This window comes from Dama dama, chromosome 5 (genome assembly GCF_033118175.1).
Source record: "Dama dama isolate Ldn47 chromosome 5, ASM3311817v1, whole genome shotgun sequence".
NCBI classification, from domain to species: Eukaryota; Metazoa; Chordata; class Mammalia; order Artiodactyla; family Cervidae; genus Dama; species Dama dama.
The window spans coordinates 27849217-27869393 of record NC_083685.1 but is presented as its reverse complement, the minus strand read 5'-3'; the positions used below and the strand labels follow the sequence as shown (position 1 = coordinate 27869393).

General features: G+C 59.4%; 1 protein-coding gene across 29 annotated transcripts in view; it reads right to left on the bottom strand.

Moving 5' to 3' along the window:
* Positions 1-20177, bottom strand: part of FBRSL1 (fibrosin like 1) — an 83703-nt gene that overhangs the window by 29108 nt on the left and 34418 nt on the right. For 28 of the 29 annotated variants that reach the window (XM_061142192.1, XM_061142193.1, XM_061142179.1 and 25 more), the window contains exons 4-5: positions 19354-19389; positions 3278-3307 (exon numbers count right to left, since the gene is read on the bottom strand). In XM_061142192.1, the coding sequence (XP_060998175.1) occupies positions 3278-3307; positions 19354-19389 (66 nt within the window). The remainder of the gene's footprint in view (positions 1-3277; positions 3308-19353; positions 19390-20177) is intronic. The other variant, XM_061142181.1, reaches the window with a different exon arrangement.

Genomic DNA, 20177 nt, shown 5'->3' with positions numbered 1-20177 from the left:
GTCCATGGGGTTGCAAAGAGTCAGACATGACTGATTGACTAACACTTTCACGAGGAAGAAGCCATTTGCTAAGAATGGCCAAGCAGAAAGAGGAACCTGATGACCGCAGACGGGCCATGCCAGCCTAGAAGGCTGACATCCAGGCCTTTAGTTGAGAAAAAGAAACTTCTAAGCCACTGTTGAGTCCAGTTTCCATTACAGAAGTAAACGCATTTCCTAACTGATCTGGGGCCCAGTCAGTTCTGACCATGCACATCCCCGTCCCAGTGGCAGAAATACCAAGATTCAGCCATGCTGGTTGGTGAATACCCTGGGGCCCTAGAGTGAGCCCCTGTCCTAGGGGACTACTCTGTGAAGCCCCACGACCTTCCCTCCATCAGGCAGCTCATGTGGCTCCATCCAGGACCCCTCCTGCCTAGGCTGAGTGGCAATGCTGTCAGCTGCATGGAATCTCAGCCCTGGCCTCTGGCCTCCATCCCAAGCTGCCCAGGGACACAATTGAGTGTCACAGGAGACCCACATGCTCACGGAGAAGGCAAACTTGGGTCACCTGGGAGGAAACCTGTACCTTTCCCTGGCTTACCAGTCATGGGGCTTTCTAAAGCATGACTTGGCTCTGTCCACTTCTGCGGACGCGTCTCCTTACAAACAAACAGCAGCAGACAGGATTACTCACTCTGTGCTAACTCGCTCACTGTAGCCCCCATCAGTCATGGAGTAGGTGGGGACACCGGGGCATGGAGAGTGGGCGGCTTCTCTCTCCCTCCTCTGACCTTGGCTGGCCCTGCAACAGAGCCAGGGGCTGTCGCACGTGGGACTGGGTGTGTCCCCACATCACCCGGGCAGCCCACTCAGGGCCCGCCACCGCGGCCCCGGCCCAGTCAGTGTGAGGAAGACTGGACTCAGCCCTTCCTCCTCAGGACCCCCTGAGGCCCCAACACAGCACCCAGCCAGTTCCTTCCAGCAGAGGGCTCTGGGACTTGGACCCTAGACTTCTCAAAGACCCTCTAGAGTGGAGTTCTTCCCTCAGGTTGCACGGGGAATCGCCACAAAGAATCACAGGTTCCAGACCACCCCCAGACTTGGCCAGAGTGAGTTTCTGGGCCAGCTCGAGGGTGTGTGTGTGAGTGTAGAGGAAGCCAAAGCCACAGCCCCCGCGAGCGCCCTCGGTCACAGCCCGCCGGCCCTGATGCTCAGAGCTGACGGCCCCGTGCAGTTCTCGGTGTGTGTGCTCGGGGCGGCCATGTGCGGCTGGGCTCTGGCTCTGCCCTTCCAGCCCCTGGTCTCCACTCCCAGGGTCCTGCCTCCTGCAGGACGGTGGACCCAAGGGTGCAGGGAGAACCCTGCCAGGGCCAGCGCTGACCAGGTGGCTCTGGAAAGAGCATTCAGGAGCCTCAGGGTCTCAGAAACCCCTTCAGAGCAGCCCTCGGCTTCAGAGCACTTTTCCTGCAAGTTGGTTTTAAATGAAAGGAGGCGCTGAGGGCCACGGGCCAGCACGGCCCTCTCCCAGGTGCTATGATCTAATTCACTAAAGGCATCAGGAGCGACAGCGCTTGTGCAAACGCGGCACCCAGCCTGAGGCTCACCTCACCGGCGCCCACCATGCCCTGTCCATTCACAGGACAGCTGAGGGGAGGGCACCCAGGACCAGAGACACTTCCTAGCTGCCATGCCCTCTCACCACCTTCCGAGGATGGTCTAGACCACAGCGACCCCACAGAGTTGGCAAAGTGGGCCAACTCACTTGGGACAGCACAGCCTTGACCTCCCCCATGCCCACACCCACACCTCCTCTATCCACCATGTGACTCCCATCGCTACCTCCACCTTGCCGCCCCTTGGAATAAACACTCACCTGGCCCAGATCAGTACCCCTGCCGTGAGGCTTGTCATCTGGACCCCAGGTGTGCTCTACCGGCCTGCCGTGACCTTGCTCATCTGCCAGGCAGGCTCTGAGTTCTTTCCACGCTTCCTCACCTGCTTACAGGCTGAGCTGTGCTAAAGCGTGAAGCCTGCAGGAGAGGGGCTGGCCATCTGTCCATCCACAGCTCCTGTCCAGGCAGGCCAGGAGGCACCAGGGAGGTGGCAACTGATGACCATACACCGCACAGACCTCCTGATGGAACCACGCTCCAGTTCACAAAACCTTGCCCAAACAATAGCGCTCAGCAGCCCTTCCGCCCACCTCTCACAAAGTGCCCTTATGTGCACTGTCCTCACTGCCTAGACACTCGTCCTCCGGTGCCGAGTGCCAGCCCCCAGGGCCCCACCACGAGGACCAGGGGCTCCATCACAACGGTGTGGCCACCTTCTGCCAGTCTCACCACCTAAGATTCTTCAGGTGGGCTGTTCACTTGTTCACCAAAGATGGTGAAGCCAGACTGCCTGGGTTCCAGCTGTGTGACCTTGGGCAGGTTCCTTACGCTCTCTGTGCCTCAGTCGCCACATCTACATCGGGTAGTGACAGGTCCTGCCCCATGGTGCTTTGGGACAAGCAGATGAGTGAGTGCTAGGTGCGTGCACCCATTGAGTCTCATGCCCGTTGCTGCTTTTCCAAGTTGAGAGCCAGTCCCAAGTGGTGCCCCCAACTGTATCCCTGCCCACAGAGCTCAGCACACAGTAGGTGCTCTGCAAACAGCTGCTGAGCCAAGAGCTCTTCCCCCGCCCCCGCCCCCGGACATACAGGGACTGACAGATAACCAGGAGGAAGGCCTCCCGAATCCCATGGACCAAGGGAGGAGCTGTGGAAAGGAATGCAGAAGGGCACTGGCACTGTGGGAGGACCCCTCACTGTCCCTGTGCTAACTTCCCACTGCATAAACCTCAAGACAGTGGAAACTTCACTGTTCCTGAAAATGGGGGACTGGGGGGATTGCGAGGGACCAGGTGCTGCTGCTATTAGCAGAAGTGTCTGTTTGGGGGTGATGTTTGTAATCCCCAGCCTGGAAACACTGGGGGCTGCACTTGGCCCAACAGACTGTGGCCCCTGCTCTGCCCACGGTGCCCCGATCCCAGGGAACCCTGGACTGATGGCTGCAGACAGGCCAAGAACTGAGATACGGTCCTGCAGTCCCAGGGAGCCTGGGCAGCACCCCAGCATGGACATCCTTGGCATCCTCAGCCAAGCCAGGCTGGCGCCTCCACACCCAGGAAGCCACCCCCACCCCCCGCACACCCCACAGGAGAACCACGACCTTTCTGCCTGGTCTCCCGGGGCCCAGCCTGCCAGGGCCCAGGTCAGCAGCAAGGGCAGGTGAAGTGTGTGGGGGGGGCTTACCTTGTCATCCCCGTCGCTCTCGCTGTCGCACTGCAGAGGGGAGAGAGAGAGAGAGAGAGGGGAGTCAGTGTCCCACGGGCAGGTCGGCTGCTAGTAGGTGAGAAGGTGAGAGTGTGGGCTGGGGGCAGGGAGGGCCAGAGGAGGCGGCTCTGGCAGAACCCCACCCTGACCTGAGGCCTCAGATCTGGGATGGCGCTGTCCAGGAGCTGGGAGGGATCTGGGGGCCCCTGGCAAGCTCTGGGTCAGAGCTCCATTGAGACCCTGCTGCGGGGGCAGGGCATGGGTATAGGCGAGGCAGAGGTGAGACAAAGGAGAACACGTGACCAGGGAGCCACAGACCAGCCACCGCCCCAGGCCCAAGCGGGCCCAGAGCCAAAAGGTAACCCCAGGAAACACATGGAGACCCCACTCCCCTCTGGTCCCCTCCCAGGTGCTGAGCTCCCTAGGTGGTGGGGGGGGTGGTGAGATGCGAGGGGCTCCTGAGTGGCTATGTGGCCCATGGACAAGGGCTCAGGGGAGGGAGACGCAAAAGCCCAGCCTCGGAGCAACATGAAGGCAGGGTCAGGGTGGGGGCGCCCGGGACGCCTGCTCCCACTGCCCGGCCCCTGCAGACGCCCCAGTAGAAACCACTACACACAAGAGCGCAGCTGGTTAAGGGAAGATTGTGACAATCGTGTAAACACATCTTTGTTTTCAATTCCCAGTAAGCATAGAGCTCTAAAAAGAAAGGCTGCTCTAGAAACCACAGCAATTTTTCCCCAAAAGAATATAAAGGAAAAAGCAGCTCTTCCCACAGCTGTAATTGTGACATGTTTGTGTCAAGTGAATTATACCGCTGAAAATAAATCTCCCTGGAACTCACAGGAGGCTGATGGGACCCTGGCAGACATGTGGGGGTGCTCTCCAGACACATGCTACTTCTGGGGGGGGGTCTACCCCAGACCCACTCAGCAATGGGGCACACGCCCTCCATGCCCGGGGCTAAGGGCCAGAGTGGTACAGTTAAGAGTTCACAGAGTTGTGCCAGCCTGCCTTGGGCTTCACTGTGGTGGGAAAGTGACCCTGGGGACAGTGGGGATCCCAACCTGGAACCTGTGGCAGCAGGGATGGGCATCTGGGGGGATCTTCCTGAAGCTGAGAGCAGCTGCATGGACCTTCTGCCCCCTAGCCTTGACGTGCACCCTGCAGGGCCTGATCCGAGACCTCTGGGGTGTGGGGGTCCCTTCACAAAAGGCAGAAGGGGCTGTGGGCCCAGCTTCCTGGCTGGACAACCATGGCAAGAGGCCCCTGCCCCTCTGGGCTGGCCGCTGAAGCGGGGTGGCTGACACCTGGGAGGCAGAGCAGGAAGGTGAGTGGCCTGAATATGCAGTTTCACATACATGCAGAGCCCAGACTGCGTGCAACCATGTGACCGGCACTTCAGGAAAGCAGTGTGGAGGGACTAAGGGGTCGTTGCCTGTGGGGAGCAGGGCCTGGAGAAGGGCTGGCACGAACCATCTCTGATCCTGCAGAAATAGCGGAGCTGCTGGAGACCCCCAATCAGGCCTCTTTATGCTTAATTAGCGGCACGGAGCCCCTGAGGTGGAAACTGCAATCCCATCAAGCTGTCAGGAGGCTGGGTCTAGGGCACAGCACACCTGTCCCTAGGCCCCCCGGGAAGCACCCCCAGGCCCGGGTTCACAGCCTTCCTGCACCTTCGGACGGGGCCACTGGTGACAGCTAAATGATCTGACATTGAGGAGGGGGTGACAGTGCCTTCCAGCGAGCGCACGGAGCCTATAATTAACCAAACAGCTCACCGTTCTCAGCCAGCACAGGCTGCGTCGTAAATGAATTCACGTTATTAAGTCCTACTGAATTAATGTTTAACTGCAATAGAGTCGGAATTGAATGAGGCAATTAATCAGGACAAGGAGGGAGAGAGAGCCGCATCTGTCTTGCGGGAACTGCCTGAGCGAGGCGACCTTCACGGGGCCGGGCTGGGCGGCCCTGGAAACTGCCACCCTGGTGTGGGTGGGGGTCCAGGCAGGGAGCCCACAGAGCAGGGGCCAGACCCTAGGCAAGTGCTGGGTGTGCAGGCAGTGCAAGACACCGGCTCTGGGGCAGATGCCTGCTCTGAGCTGTGCAGCCCTGGGCAAGTGCCACGACCTCTCTCTGCCTCGGGTATGTATCTGTAAAACAGAAAACGGCCCACCTACAGGACTGCTGTATGGCTTACATGAGTGAATACATGCAAAGCTCTAGGGCTGGGCACATACTCATTACCATATACAGTGAGATGGTATTTTCACCACCACCACCACTCAATGTAATTACTGTTGTCTTCCAAGAAGGATGAGAATGAGGGCTTCCCTCCCCTTTGGAATGGCTGAAGGCCCTAACCTAGGGAATTTCAAGGAGGTGTCTCCCAGCCCTGCAAGTGCTGGCTCGTATCCCTCACCATAATGGCTGCTGGCTAGATGGGGAGCCCTGTTTGGCCCAGATGAGAGCCCAACGTCAACCCCAACCTTCCCTGCCTGCCCTTAACTCCAATCCCACTCAGCAGGAACCACACCCCTCTACTGGTCTACCAGTTCCTCCCAGTGTAGTCAAGCCAGCAAACAACGAAGCAGTAGGATCACTCATCCAGGGCCATCCCCTCTGCCCATCTGTCAGTCAGCCCAGGGTTAGTCCCGAGTGCACCTCAGTTCACCTGAGACCTCAGGCTATGCCAGCCTGAACGCCTGGGACCCAGGTGACTCTAAAGAGTGGCTGGGGGGAGCTCATGACCACCCAGCATAGGTCAGACACATATGTGAGCTCAGGGTCCTGCATCACAGAGCCCCCGAGCTCAGCTCCTCCATGCCCCAGGCCACTGTGTTACTGTAACAGATGTGACCTGCGATGTCTGAGGTTGCTGTGTGTCGCCCATGTTCACGGAAGTGATATAACAAGGGACACGTGGTACTTCCCAGGCTTAACTGATGGCCTTCCCTGATCCCCATCCACGGGTGGACAGGCCTTGAGACAAGGCTTAAGAAGCCAAAAGCTAAATGAGGTTTCCATTGTCCTAATGTTTAAAAAAGAATCGCTGCCAACATTTAAAAATCTGGAGACAAAAAAAAAAAAAAATCTGGAGACTCCTCATGAAATCCTGCCTCTTACTGGGAACGGGGAGCCACATGCCCGGATGCCAGCTCTGCCCAGCACTAGCAGGCCTCCCTGGGGGCTCCGCTGTTACCCCACCCTGCCTCTCCTGATGTCGAGGGCCAGAGTGCTGGTCCTTGTCACATGCTGGGAACATGGCCACACAGAGGCTTCTGGAGCCTGATCCTGGGGCTCTGTCCTCACTCCTCCACTTAACGGTGATGTTGGCCACTCACTTCACTTCCTGGAGCCTCAGTCTCCTCATCTGTAGAGACAGGGCTGAGGGGTTCCACAGCGGGGTGGGCTTGGGGTTCAACAAGTCACTGCAGTGGAGTGCTCAGAACAGCAGCTGGCTGGCAGGCTGGGCTCTGTAACTGAGCTGCCGCCACAGCCATCACCTCCTTCGTTGTCACTGAATGAGCTTCACCTTCATCACCTCTGTCAGTGCTGTCACCATCGCCACGGTCACTTTCACCGTCACTGTTGTCTCCATCATCACCCTTGTCACCTTCGCCATCACCACGATCTGCCCCAGCCCCTTCCTGCATGTTATCCGGCCAGCACTTGGGGGCACCTGAGTCCTCCTCCAGGCCAGCTCCCCTAGGGCACCTGCACAGGAGGTCAGCGGGGCTCAGCCCCATCACCGAATCTCTTCCAGAAATCCGGGCAGCTATCTGCATGGGGTGAGCGCCGCTCATCACCCCCCACCAACTGACATGGTCGTTCAGCAGCCACAGAGACCGGCCTTGTTCTCTCAGCGTGAACATTAATTACCATGTCACAGCAGCGCTGAGGAAGGCTGCTGGTCTCCCACTCCTCAAACAAAGGCATGAAAAATTCATGGGCAGGGAGACCTCGCTGCTGAGCCTGTACTCCCAGCAGACGTTCTAGAATCCAGGGCTGGCCCAGAGTCACCTGTGGGGACAAGTAGGGTCCCTCCATGTGCAATGGAGACAGAGGATCTGCCCTGGGGGGAGGGTGTTTAAGACCACCCCTAACCCAGCCTCCATCCAGGGGTCAGAGAGGGCCGAGGGGCAGCGTGGCCTGGCGCTTGGGGAGGAGGGGGAGATGGGTCAGGTCCCTGTCCCAGCAGCAGGACCTATGCTGTGCCAAGGCCCTGGAGGCCCTGCCTGCAGACCTGCCAGGGGGTGGAGAGGGCCGCCCCCCACCCCACGCCAGCCTGGGCTTGGCTCGCCGTGGGCACTGTCACCTGCAAAGGCCTGAGCAGCTGCCAACTGGAAGTCGGCAGGATCCATGCTCTGCGTGTGAGTGGAAGGCGACAGGACCTTCTGTCCAGCCCACCTGGGTATGAGGGGAGGAAGATCTGAGCTGCTGGGCAGTGGTGTTGACCCCTGCCCTGGGCCACAGCCGTAAGGCTGGAGGTGTGCTGTGGGGCACCTGGGGAAGCTCAGGGGACACCGGTCCTTGGTGTGGGTAGTGCTCACTGGGCGTGTTCTTGTGTGTGTGCAGAGACATGGGAGTCCCACTCTGAGGTTTCTCAGACGTGAGCACCTGGCATCCAATCCAATGGGCGCTCTACCTGACAGTGTCTCGCCAGGTGCCCCAGCGAATGCGTGGCACCTGAAGAGTCAGACCTGCCGTGGGGCCACATGGTGCCACGTGTGCATGGGGCCCAGGAGTGGTGTCCATGTGGGCAGTACACATCTGTCCTCAGGGCTCCCGGCCTCCTGTGGCTCCACACATCGGCCCCAGCTTATTAAACATCCTGCTTGTTGGAGCCGCCTTGGAAGAACTGGGAGAGAAGAGCGGAAATCCATCCTTCTCTGCTGATAAAGGCGGAGGTGTCACCTTCATTTTTGTTGCAAACGCTCCATGGGGAGGCAGAACACATTCCAGTTAAGCGATTCAGCAATACGGAGCCAGATGAGGAGCGTGAACCCCAGGCGGGCAGCAGCCTGGGAGGAGGCTGCGCTGTCTGGTTATCACCCCGAGTGGGCTGCAAGTCTGCTGTTCATCCTGTATGCTCACCTCCACCTTGGGAGTGAGCACCGCAGCTGAGGGTTTCAGCCAGGCTCCCCGGCCCTGTCAGAAGGAGACCCCGGGGGCTCTCGGGGGTGGGGGTGGCCAGCAGGGCAGTGCTGGGGCCTTCGTAGTCCCATCTGTGGACCAGGGCAGCTGTGGTCGTCGGGTGGCCAGGTCTGAAGTGTGGGGCGGTAAAGCGGCGGGAGTTGGGCACATGGCTGGAGAAGGCTGCAGCCATCCATGCCTGCTGCGGTATAGGCCCACTTCACGAGATGAGAAGGAAGAAGCTCAAAGGGTAAAGGGATTTACTTCCGGCCACGTGGCCAGTGAGCAGGGGCCTGAGCTGGGTCCAAGCCTCAAAAGGCCCTGTGCCACTATCCACCCTCCCCAGAACCACAGGCGAGCCCTGAGGTTGACAGGAGAAAGGCAGGAGCCTAGAAGACTACAGGGTGTGGGCTGATGCTGTGTTTGCTCACTGGGGTTGCTTCTCCACACTTCTCAAGTCCCCACCACAGATCCACCTGCTTACGGATGGGGAAACTGAGGCAGGGTGACTGGAAGCCCTCCCAGGGCATAGCTGGAGGGTGGGTGAGCAGGCTCCTAAAAGCCATGGTCTTAAGCTGGCCCATGTGATCAGGGCCCCATGCCAGCGACTCCCTCATGGCAGTTGAGACTAGATGGAGGTCCCAGTCCTGCCTCTGGCCACCTCAGCCCAGGAACTCCTGATCAATTAGGCAGGAGACCTGGATGGTGGATCCTGAAAACCCTTTTCTTTTTTTTTGAAAACCCTTTTCTTATTTACTCAGTTAATTCACTTTTTATGACTGTTTAGGTTTCAAAGCAAAACAAAGCTCTAATTACCCAATTAATGAGCAATTAAGTTACTGCATCCTAAAGGCCAGGGAGCAGCTTCCTCTGTGAGCAGAGAAGGTGGGGAGACCACCGAGCAGGGAAACATCGGGGGGAAATGCCATCCATCACAGGTGGGGGCGGCAAGGACAGAGGGGCCTGAATCTGCCCAGGGCAGGTGCTCCTTTCACACTGCCTGCCCACCTGCCTGCCCCATGGCCCCTCTGGGCCAGGAGAGCAAGCCCCACTAACCCATCCGTCCAGCTGTGCCTCAGCTGGTGGGGAGCTCATGGAGGGCAATAGCAGAGTTCTGGGGCCACAGAGGCCGCCAAGCCTGGCTGAGAAGAGATGGCCACCAGGGCAGTGGGTTTCATGGGGCCTGAGGGACAAGAGGCTGGGGACCCTGCTCCCGCCTCCAGGGTCTCTTCTTGCACGTTCAGATATGGCTGACAGCAGCCTCGGAGGGAAGCCCACAGAGACAGTACGAGGCTTGGTGGAAGCCTGGAAGCATCTCAGGCCCCGAGCCTACGATGTTGCTGTGGACAACGTGGCTTTTGAGTGGCCAGTGTGTGGCCTGTCCTCAGAGGGCAGACTCTGAGTGTAGCTGGTGCCTGATGAGAGGGGAGGCCGGCACAGAAGAAGCCAACCCCCTCAACCTGGAAGAGAGCTCTGGGCTTTCTCAGGCCTGGCTGTTGTGACCCGCCGGCTGCCTCACCCCCATCCCTGCCAGGCTGCCTTCCTCAGCCTTCCCTGAGCTGTGTGTGGAACAGCACCCCACACGGTGCTAGTCAGAGCCCGGAACTCACCCTGCAGCCAATCTTCAACTAGTTGCTAATTTATTTAACATCAGCCTCCTTCTATTGAAACCCAAGTTCCCTTAGAACAAAGAGCTCATTCCTGCAGTCCAGAGCAGGTTGGGAGTGAGCGACTGAATGAGCCACTAAGGTGGGTACACACAGACCCCAGATACTGGGGGCAGGGAATGAACGCATCAATGGCTCAGGTGGGTACATACAGACCCTGGACAGCGGAGGCAGGGAATGAATGAAGGAATACACGGATGATTCTTGCTCTGACCACTGACCAGTCCCACTCTCCTCCTCCCCTCATGGGGTCTCCAGGGGATGGAACCCAGAGGGGGCTTTGGGTGTCACACAGAGTGGGGTTGCTGCCTGTGGGAGGGGCCAGCCCCACAACACTGCCTTGGATCTCACACAATTTCAGCATGTTCTATCAGACAAAGTTCCTGAAGCTGAAGACCTGCTTCTTATCACTGGAGCCTTGACCGTAACTGCTATGAAAAACACAAAGTTATGCTTTATTTTCTCTGGGTGCAGTTCCCACAGACACCAAGGAGAACCAGGGCATGGTCCTGCGGGTGACTTTGCCAAGAACATGCGCCTGGAGCCCCCCACGGCCTCTGCTCTGAGGATCCATGCTGGAACCCAGGCCTGGCACTCACAGCGTGAATGAGTCATTTTGCCCCATAAACTTCTCTCCCATGACTGCTCAGTGCTGCGGCCAACATCCGCCTCACTCCTAGGGCAAACATGTATCCAAATCTCCACAGGCCTCAAGGGTCACAACTTGCTCCCGCAACCGGCCGGCCATGTTGTAATTACACCTGCACACAAGCACACGCACTCACAGTGCCATGTACACGCACACGCCGACTCACACTCACTCACATGATGGGCAGGGTCTGGTGCATGCTGTTTCCCTGAGGAACGCCCATTCCCCAGGGAGCCCCTGGTTCGGGCCTCCCCTCAGATGGCACCCCTGGACCCTGAGCCTCAGGGGGCCCCCTCCACATCCTCTCTCCTACTCTGTCATCCCCTTCGTGCACCCACTTCTCCTCTTGCCCATCAGCCCCTCCCTCCACGGCGCCCATGAGAGCGGGCATCTCTTCAATCCTCTGACCTTGGGGCCTGGAGTGGCAGATGGCCCACAGTGAGGGGGCCACAAAGACTTGGGGCCAGCCAATAGTCGCCACCTTAGGATCTACTTTCCAACCACTCCCAGCCCTGCCCGAGCTTCAGGGGGACAGATGGTGCCCCTCAGAAGACCCCGTGGCCCTGGGCCCCACCTCAGGGGCCTTTCCAGGGCCTGGGTCCAGTCCTTCCCGCACACTGCAGACGGTGTGTGACACCAAGCCAGCTCTCCCTTTCTCATCAGCCCTCACTGGGCTGGAATAATGAACGAGCCCCTGTCAGGAATGAATAAAAGATGGCCACCGGCCCTGCCGCCCGCCGCTGACCTTTCTGGAGTCGACTGTATTAATATATTCTCCTGTTGTCAGACTCAAAGCGCTAACTGCCTTATGAATTATTTATCAACACAAAAAGTCTTAACCAGAACGGTGTTAACATGAATCCCTAACCTTCTGGGTCTCAGCAGCCCCGCCTGTTCTGCATAATTGAATTTCAGCTCCCAGCGGCCTGGCCAGGCTCGTCACCCACTTGCTCCCCAGAATGACTGTCCCTCCAGCCATGGTTCCTGACACATGTGGCCGTGGCCTTGAGGGGTCCCACAGGCTTGTCCAGAGTGTCTGTGTCCAGCCTCCTGGGACAGGCCCTGACTGGACTGGAGTTCTTCAGGTTGTGCTATCTGAAGAGGCAAGGGAGGCTGGGGCCTCCAGGGGACCTGAACTGCTCTGTGCTAATCTGAGGGTCTGGGGTCTGCCTGCACCCCAGGCTGGGCCAGGAGCAGCTGCTGGCAGCTGCTCTGGAGGGTGGCAGCAGCAGAGAGAGGTGAGAGGGGTTGAGTCCAGGGGCAGAAGCTGTCTCCTGACTGGAGGGTCGGGAAGGAAGCTGGCGAAGACCCAGCATGGCTAAGGGGGCTGTGTTGGCCCCCACAAGTTCTCCCAGAGTTCACTGTAGAGTAACCATGCTGTCCACAGCTCGGCCTCCTACTCCCTAACAGGCTGCTCTCTAAAGAATTCCAGAGCCACGCGCTCCTGAACACCTGGCCCTCAGAAAGTGTTATGGTGAATGTGGGTGTCCTAAGTAACTAAGTCAGTGCAACTGGCCACTTAGCAACTGATGGTCAACCCAGCCTGAAGCTTCAGGCCCCCAGCTGGAGCAGAGGGCCTCCCAGCTCCAGTCTGCCCGACTAACTGCTCCCCAAAGCCCCCATAGGGTGGCTTGCCCAGAGGAGTGCCAATGTCAGACGGTTTGGGTGGTTGGGACCAGCCTGCCGAAGCTGTGGGTTGGCAGGCCCCTCCCCTCCTCCTCTCGGGGCCCTGGCACGCCTGCACCCCACCACGCATTTGCCCTTGGCCTGACTTCCCTGCTGCCCCTGACCACTGGCACAGTTTTCCCCAGAAATCCCCGCAGTGCCCAGCACTCTCGAGACGCACCCACCGCATCCACCAACTCCCGATCAGGGCAGGGACCCCAGGACTCATTCTGCTGTGCCCCCAGTGGAACAGAGGCCGCAGGCCTCAGTGATGCCCCGGACAGACACGTGAAGCGTGACAGCGTCCTGCCCCACAGTGCAGAGAGTAACAGCGGGAGCCTGGCAGGCTTGCTTATTCTCCCCACAGTCTTGTGGGTTGGGTACCGTGGTTCCTCCCTCCTACAGATGAGACGACTGGGGTACCGGGTGGCACCCAGCCTGGCGGCTTCCCCTCTTCTCCTGACGCGAGCTGAGACTGCTCAGCCCTGCCCAGTGGGCCCCTCAGCCCCTGGGGCTTTGTAGAGCCTTGGACCTGTGGTACAGCTGCCCAGTGGGCAGTGGCTAGCTAGTGCCTCTGGCTCTGCCATCCTTGCTCCTCCCCTGCTCATGTGACACCCGGGGACCACGCATGACCTTCGGAGGCTCTGGCGTGTTCCTGACAGAGCAGAGTCAGGAGTCAGAAGATTCACTAACCCACAAGGCTGAGCGGGCCTGCTGGGACAAGCACCCAGAGCCCAAGGGCCTGGGTGCCCAGGGCTCCCAGGGGCAAGTGGCTGTCCAGGTCTGTGTCAGCCCAACCTATGACCTGCGCGGGCACTTGGACGGCCTCCCCCCAGCCCATGCTGGGGCGCTGTCTCATGAGAGGGCAAGTGGAACACAGCAGCGGGGCAGGGACACCCAGGGAGCACAGGACACCTCCTTCTCCCACCCTAGCATCCAGCAGGACAGAAGGTAGCCACGAGAAGTTTCCTGGCCAGGAGGGTGGGTCCTCAGGACCCCTGGAGGAGCTCAGATGCTAGAGCACTGAGGGGGATGGCGTGCTGCCCTAGCCAGGCTGACCTCTATGTGGGTCACATAGAGCAGAGGAAGTGCCAAGGACCCAGCTGCCTGCAGAGGATGGCCACAGAGGGGCCCAGAGCATGCAGACACGACGGCCCCAGCAGGCAGAGCTGTCGGACAACTGCAGCACCACTTGGAACCACTCACACCAAATCCCGAGTCCTTGAGTTCTTCTCCCTCTTTACCAGCACCTTCACTAAGTCTAGCATCCATCCCTCCACACCAGCACCCCTCTGCCTGCACCACCAACGTCTACAGCACTGTGCAGGTCACCTGCTCACCTTCTGTTCTTCAGTCACTAAGTCATGTCTGACTCCTACACCATGGACTGCAGCACGTTAGGCTTCTCTGTCTTCCACTATCTCCCCACGTTTGCTCAAATTCATGTCCACTGTGTTGGTGATGCTATCTAACCATCTCATCCTCTGTTGCCCCCTTCTCCTGCCCTAAGTCTTTCCCAGCATTAGGGTCTTTTCCAATGAGTTGGCTCATCACATCAGGTGGCCAAAGTATCAGCGCTTCAGCATGAGCATCAGTTCTTCCCAATGAAGATTCCGGGTTGATTTCCTTTGGGACTGACTGTTTTTATCTTGCAGGTCTGTTTATCTTATTCTCCCTTTAGGAAGAACCTGCTATCCAGTTGCTTGGAGAGCCCCCCACTGCCCAGAGCCTGCCCATAGGAAGCTGAACAGAGGCCTCCAAGGCCACGCCCTTCCTGCTGCCACAGGAATAGACAGATGGGTGGGTGGGTGGACGGTGGCTTCTCTGACAAGAGGCAGGTCAGACACGGGCTGGGGATGCACCACAGGTAAGGACACTGCTCACCCCACTCCTGCTGTCCCTGGTGACCCCTGAGCAGCGGCCACTTCCCAGCAGCGGCTGAAGGGCTGTCCTGTGCTCAGAGGCGAGAGGAGCATTCAGCTCCTGATTCCAGGGAGAGCCTGACGGGCTTTTATTGCTTTTGTACAAATTACGGCTGCTCGGAAGTGGCCCAAGGAGCAGGGTAATGGATGTCATAAACCTGCCTCGTAAAGACGGAGCCTGCGCTGCATGGCTGTGTGCGGGGTGGGTTAGGGGAGGCCCTCGCTGGCCAGAGCAAGCAGATGGCTCTGTCAGGGGGGCTGAACTGCTCCTAGGTGGGCATGGGGCAGGCAGGTCTCAAGGTGGCTCAGGGGCTCCCTGGGCACATGTCCACCAGCCTTCTTGCTCTTGGACTCTCACTAGAGTCGAGTTCCCCACCACGTGCCGTACCTCCTCTTCAACCACAATTGTCCTTGGCTCACGGAGCAAAGCTGGCTAGTGACCCACATGTGGCCGACCAGGTACCCCATCCCCAGGAGTCTCTCTGCCTGCCCTCTCGAGCCCCAGGCCCACAGTTCCCAGAAGGCAAGACGGTGCCCCTTCTATCAGTGGATGAGGGTGGCGGGGTGAGAAACCTGAGTGCAGAGCCAAGAGCCACAGCTACCATTTCCAGTGCACGCACACATGTGTCAACACACACAGGCACTCAGAGCCCATGGGACACACGGCCCTGCTGTTGTGGTGAGAGCTTGACTGGCTTCGTCCATCACCACACTGGACAGGGCCTGGCCACCGCAGGTGCTCGGCAGATGTGTGCGGGCTGCTGTTAGCTGCACAGGTGTGCATGCTTGTCTTCCCCAGTAGAAGCTGTTGTGCCCCACTGAGTGTGACAGGCCCTGTCAGGATGGGTAGGGGCTCCGGGTGGTGGCCTGTACTTCCTCAGGCTGCCATGCACCTGTACCCCTCTCACGAGTTGCTGACACATCTCTTACAGAGAGGAGGGGTCCACAGCCTCTCCCCATGAACAGAGGCAGGGAGGCTGTGATAACAGAGCATCAGGAAGCTAGGCCACACCACTGCTACTGCTTCCTCCTGGCTCTCGGGACCCTGGTAACCCGCTGCCATGCTGTAAGGAAGCCCAACCAGCCCATGGAGGTAGGCCCCATGTCGGGGGAACAGAGACCGCCAACCATGAGCTGGCATCAAGCTCCAGACATCAAGAGCCTTTCATGACCCTACCCGCCAGATGTCTAGGTGTTTCCGAAATGAGCCCCCGCCCCCCCAGGCTTCCTCAGCAACTGCTTGTCTGGCACAGCAGCAGTCTGGGCCCTGCCAGCCCTCATGTCAGCTTTGCCTGGGTCACACCAGCAGCTAGCTTCCACTCTGTCCAACTGCCCAGGCTCCCAGGGGAAGGGACTGGCCAGGGGTGTGCTACAGGCTGCATCGGGCCCTCATGGCCCCGAGGAAGATGACACTCAACTGTGCCCAGAGCCCAAAGTGTAGCTGCCTGAGAACGGGGATGGGAGGTGCTGCGGGGGAGGTAATGGGAGATCAGCAGGCTCTCTGAGAAATTAGCTGTCAGCAGCCCAACCAAGGAGCCAAAATTCATTTCCAGAAATCCCCTGAAGGCAATCAAGCCAATCAGCTAATTATGCCTCGTGCGTATGTATGTGTGTGGGCGGGGGCTACCCTGGCGGTTTGGCAGGTGGGGCCCCACTTGACTCTGGTGAGCACCCCCGGCCCTCCACACCTGGTGTGGAGGCTGCCTGGCCGGGGTACAGGCAGGCGCTCCCTTCTCCCGATCCCACCACAGCTCTGCTGGGAACCCAGAATTAGAGCCTCACCTCCCAGCCCGCCCGCCTGCTGTTCCTGACGGTGGTGCCCCCTCCCACCGCAGGGCCTTTGCGCGGCTGCTCCCCAGCCCCGTGTCAGGGAGGGCTTGGGAGGTCTTCTCGCCAGGCTACTCAAGTGTCTCCACAGCGCTCACCACCTCCCCAGGGGCAGGGACACTGGCTGTTTGGTTCCTTCCAGTGGCGGTGATACTCAATAAGTGTCCGTTGAGGGGAGGAGGGACCTGGAGGTGAGAGCTGTACTCCAGCCCAGGGAGGGTGGGAGGACAGAGGCTCGGGCTGAGATCCAGCTAGTGAGGGTGGGAGAGACACCTGGAGGCCAGCAGCCGGCTGGGTTCTGGTGCCGCGGGCTGGGGCGGGCAGGCTTCCTTCAGAGGGTGACAGCGAGGGGCCTGGCCTGGGGACTGGATGGGAGGGGTTGGTGGGGAAAGCCTGGGTGAGCCTGGAGTGGGTAGTGGGTCTGAGCTCGGAGTGTGGCCCTGAGCGGAGGCCCCTCCTGACAGTGGGGGCTGCAAGGGGTTCTCTGCCCCCTCCCTGACCACACCCACCCTGAGGACACCTGCCTGGACACCGGATCACCTGTGTCCTCGGCCCTATCCCCAGGCTATACACTCAGGGTGGGGGCAGGGCAGCCTCCTGCCTGTGAGGCGTCTAGGTCCTCATTTCTCTTTAATAAAGGAAACTCCCAAGTCCCCTGCTTCGGCAGGAGATGGATCCTCGTGTCCTTGGTTGCAAGCAGTCAAATTAAGAAAATTACTTTCTAACTAATTTTATGGCACTAACAAACCTCTGGCGGTGTGCTGGGGAGCTTTCGGGACATACGATGTTGAGAACGGGCAATAATTGGGGATTTGCTGGGGATAAATCTTGGCAAATTAAACTTTTAAGTATGATCTATAATCCAGGTCAGACAACAAATACCCCGTGTCACCTAGCACGGGGACGTTGTGGGGAGAGGCAAGGACAAGTGTGACCCCTCCTGAGCCTGAGGCCCTAAATGCTGACACACAAACGGCAAGGTGTGTGCAAACGTACACACCTATGCACAATGCCACATGGCCACAGGTCACACACACACACTGCACAACCACAGCCATATATATATAGACACATTGGTGCCATGTCCAGACACGGGCTCCCAGATGGACACTTACATGCAGTGTGGCACACACACACCCACCTGCTGCATCCACAGACACACACGGGTGCCTCCAGACAGACAGTTAAGAGGACAAAACATAGACCCACACATAAATGGCCACAGAGAAACATGGAATGCTTCTGGGTGCAGGCGTGGAGCTCCGCCACGGCCACACAGAGACACCGCCTTGTAGGCACATGGGAGAGATAGACACATGTGAACATACAGGGTTACACAACACACACTTCCCTTGCACTGAGAGTCCTACACAAACAGGGCCCTCAGCCTGAGTGTCTCACCCTCGTGCCTGACAGCTCCATGGTGAACTCTGGATCTAGAAGCAGGGTCCTAGCCGGCCTCCAAGCCTCATTTCTCGGCTCCTGGCAGGGTCACCTGCCAGTCCCCAGCCTCGGCCTGCCGGGCAAGGGTCCTCTGGGTCCCCGCCCACTCCTCCAGCCCCAGGGGAGGCTGCCACCATGCCAAATGGACAAGAGGGCCAGCAGGGTTGACCATACAAGCCCTGCAGTGCTGCCCGGCACATGCCGGGGACCTGTGGGCACACCTGCTCACACCAGGGCCTGGCGCACACACACACCAGTGTGTCTGCAGACGTGGTTTGGGAACCGCCAGGGCTGAGCAGCAGGCTGGGCTGCTGCCCCCACCATCTGTCACTCACGTGCAGCCGCAGTGGGGGCTAAGCTGAGAGCAGCTGGAATGTGAATCACAACTTCTTCTCCAGGAAACATTCAAAGCAGCATTTTGCGGAGAAGACCACGAATGACACACAGTGGTTTGGAAGCAGAGGGCTGCCCAGAGGCTCTGGCAGGGAGACCCCAGCTGCCCCAGGCGGCTCCACATGGGGTGTCTCTGGGCCCAGCCTCTCGGGACTCCCAGACCCTCCAGGATAGGTGCAGGCCAGTGGGTGTTCTGAGTCTTGCCCCCAAAATTCCCCATCACTGCCCCAGTTTGCCCTAGTGCCAACCTGGACCACATGGCGCCTCCCAAAGCACAGGTCCTGTCCAGGCCTGGCCCAACCACCCCCGTCAACATAGTCAGGAGCGGTTGGCACATCAGGACCACCCAGCCCCATGGGAGGAAGGAGCAGCCTGGGGCCGCCAACCATGACCGCGACAACAGATGAGAGCACAGGGGCTGCCCGAGGAGGGCGGAGGCCTTCCCAGGAAAGCACTCCTTGGGAGCCACCTGGGGCCACTGCCCAGAAGCGTACAGCGCCCCCGGTCAAAGGCTCAAAGATGCTACAGCCTGGCTCGGGATTTGAGGTAGAAGGCAGAGTTGCCTGGGCTGGCAGACCCTGGGGGTTGAGGAGCTGGGGGAGGAGAGGGCCAGGGACCCACGGCTGTCCCTGCCACCCGGGGAATTAATGGGTTAATTACACACCCTATAAAAAGCCGCTGTGATTTAGAGAGCCTGCCTGTCAGACCCTGGAACTCTGGAACTCGCAGTTAATCAGGAGCTGCGGGATGAGGCAGGCGGAGCCCAGGCCCCTGCCCTCCAATGAGCTGAAACGGCCGTAAATCTGCAGAAACGGCTTTTATGGAGCTCTGGGTTTTATGGTGTCATTAACGGGCCTCCTGATACTTAAGGGGAAATGAAATAAAGTCGTGGGGAAGGGGCTGGGGGACAGGGAGGGTGGCCCCCGCCATGGCCGGAGTATCAAGCGGCAGTAAGCCAGCCCCCCTCCCGCCCCTGATGACAGCTAGGAGTGGGGGCCTCACACCCTGTCCAGCCTCTTTGGCTGGGCCAAGCACAGCTGGGGAGAAGGTGTCAGGGCACGGGGGTAGGGGGCAGGGCAGGGAGGGCAAACGCTGCAATTGCTCCATGTGCAGGAACCCCGACACCAAACGCTGCCCCACAGGACCCAGGGTGTCCAGCCCACTGCCCACTCCTCTGCAGGGCAGGACCCAGAGTCCCGCTCCCTCTGAATCTCTGCCCACTCTGGCCCATCCCCATCCTGTACAAACTCCATTTCCAGCCTAGGGGCAGCGTTCAGTACAGTCGGGGCTCCCGTGGGTCGAGGGTCGGGGTTAGAGTGAGGGGAGCAGACAGCAGAAGGAGGGTGGGAGACTTACGGAGTAACCTCTGCCTGAGACTGCCTGCGCCGAGCTCTGCAGGGAAGGAAGAAGGACAGTCAGGAGCCGGTTGCAGCCCGTGATGGTTACCCTCTCCCTTAGGGACCTGAGCAGGCAGAGCCCATCCTGGGTCTTCGCTGGAACTCTGGGCTGGGGCCACACTGATCAGCCTGCGGCAGGGCCCGAGGACCCACAGAGGAACCTTCCATCCCCAGACCTGGAGGTATGGTCCAGCCCAGAGGAGTCTCCAGGCAGAGAGGTGGCAAAGCCCCCACATTCTCCAGGGGTGGGCTCAGCCCCTCCCAGAGGACGTGCCCCACCTCTCCACGTGGGGTTCTGGGTCAGGGGCTGACCCCACTCTGTGCTCAGGTCGGCTTTTCCCTCACCACCCACCAGCCTCCCAGGGTCACGGGGTCCAACGGGAAAGCCTGGGAAGGTTTCCTGGAGGAGCTAAGCAGGTAATCCTGGGGCCTCAGATGTCAGATGGGGGCAGGGGGGTCAGCTGTGGCCTAGAGGCCAACAGTCACCCCAGAGGTCCTGTGAGGGTGACCCCAACTATGCTTGATGGAGCGCCCTCTGGCTCAAATGGACACTTAAGATCTAACGGGAGAAACCAGTTAGGTTCATTTCACCAGCTCCCCAGGGCAGGCGGTGGTCACCAGGGTTGAGCCCTGAGGCCCAGGCAGACAGGACGTGATGATCCGGCAGTCGGGGGTTGGGGGGTGGCGTTCACACAGCCGGCGAGGGCAAGCTTGTCTGAAGTATGTGGGACTCACAGACCTGGGGCCAGACCACACTGAGGTCCAGATGCCAAGATTCTTCTG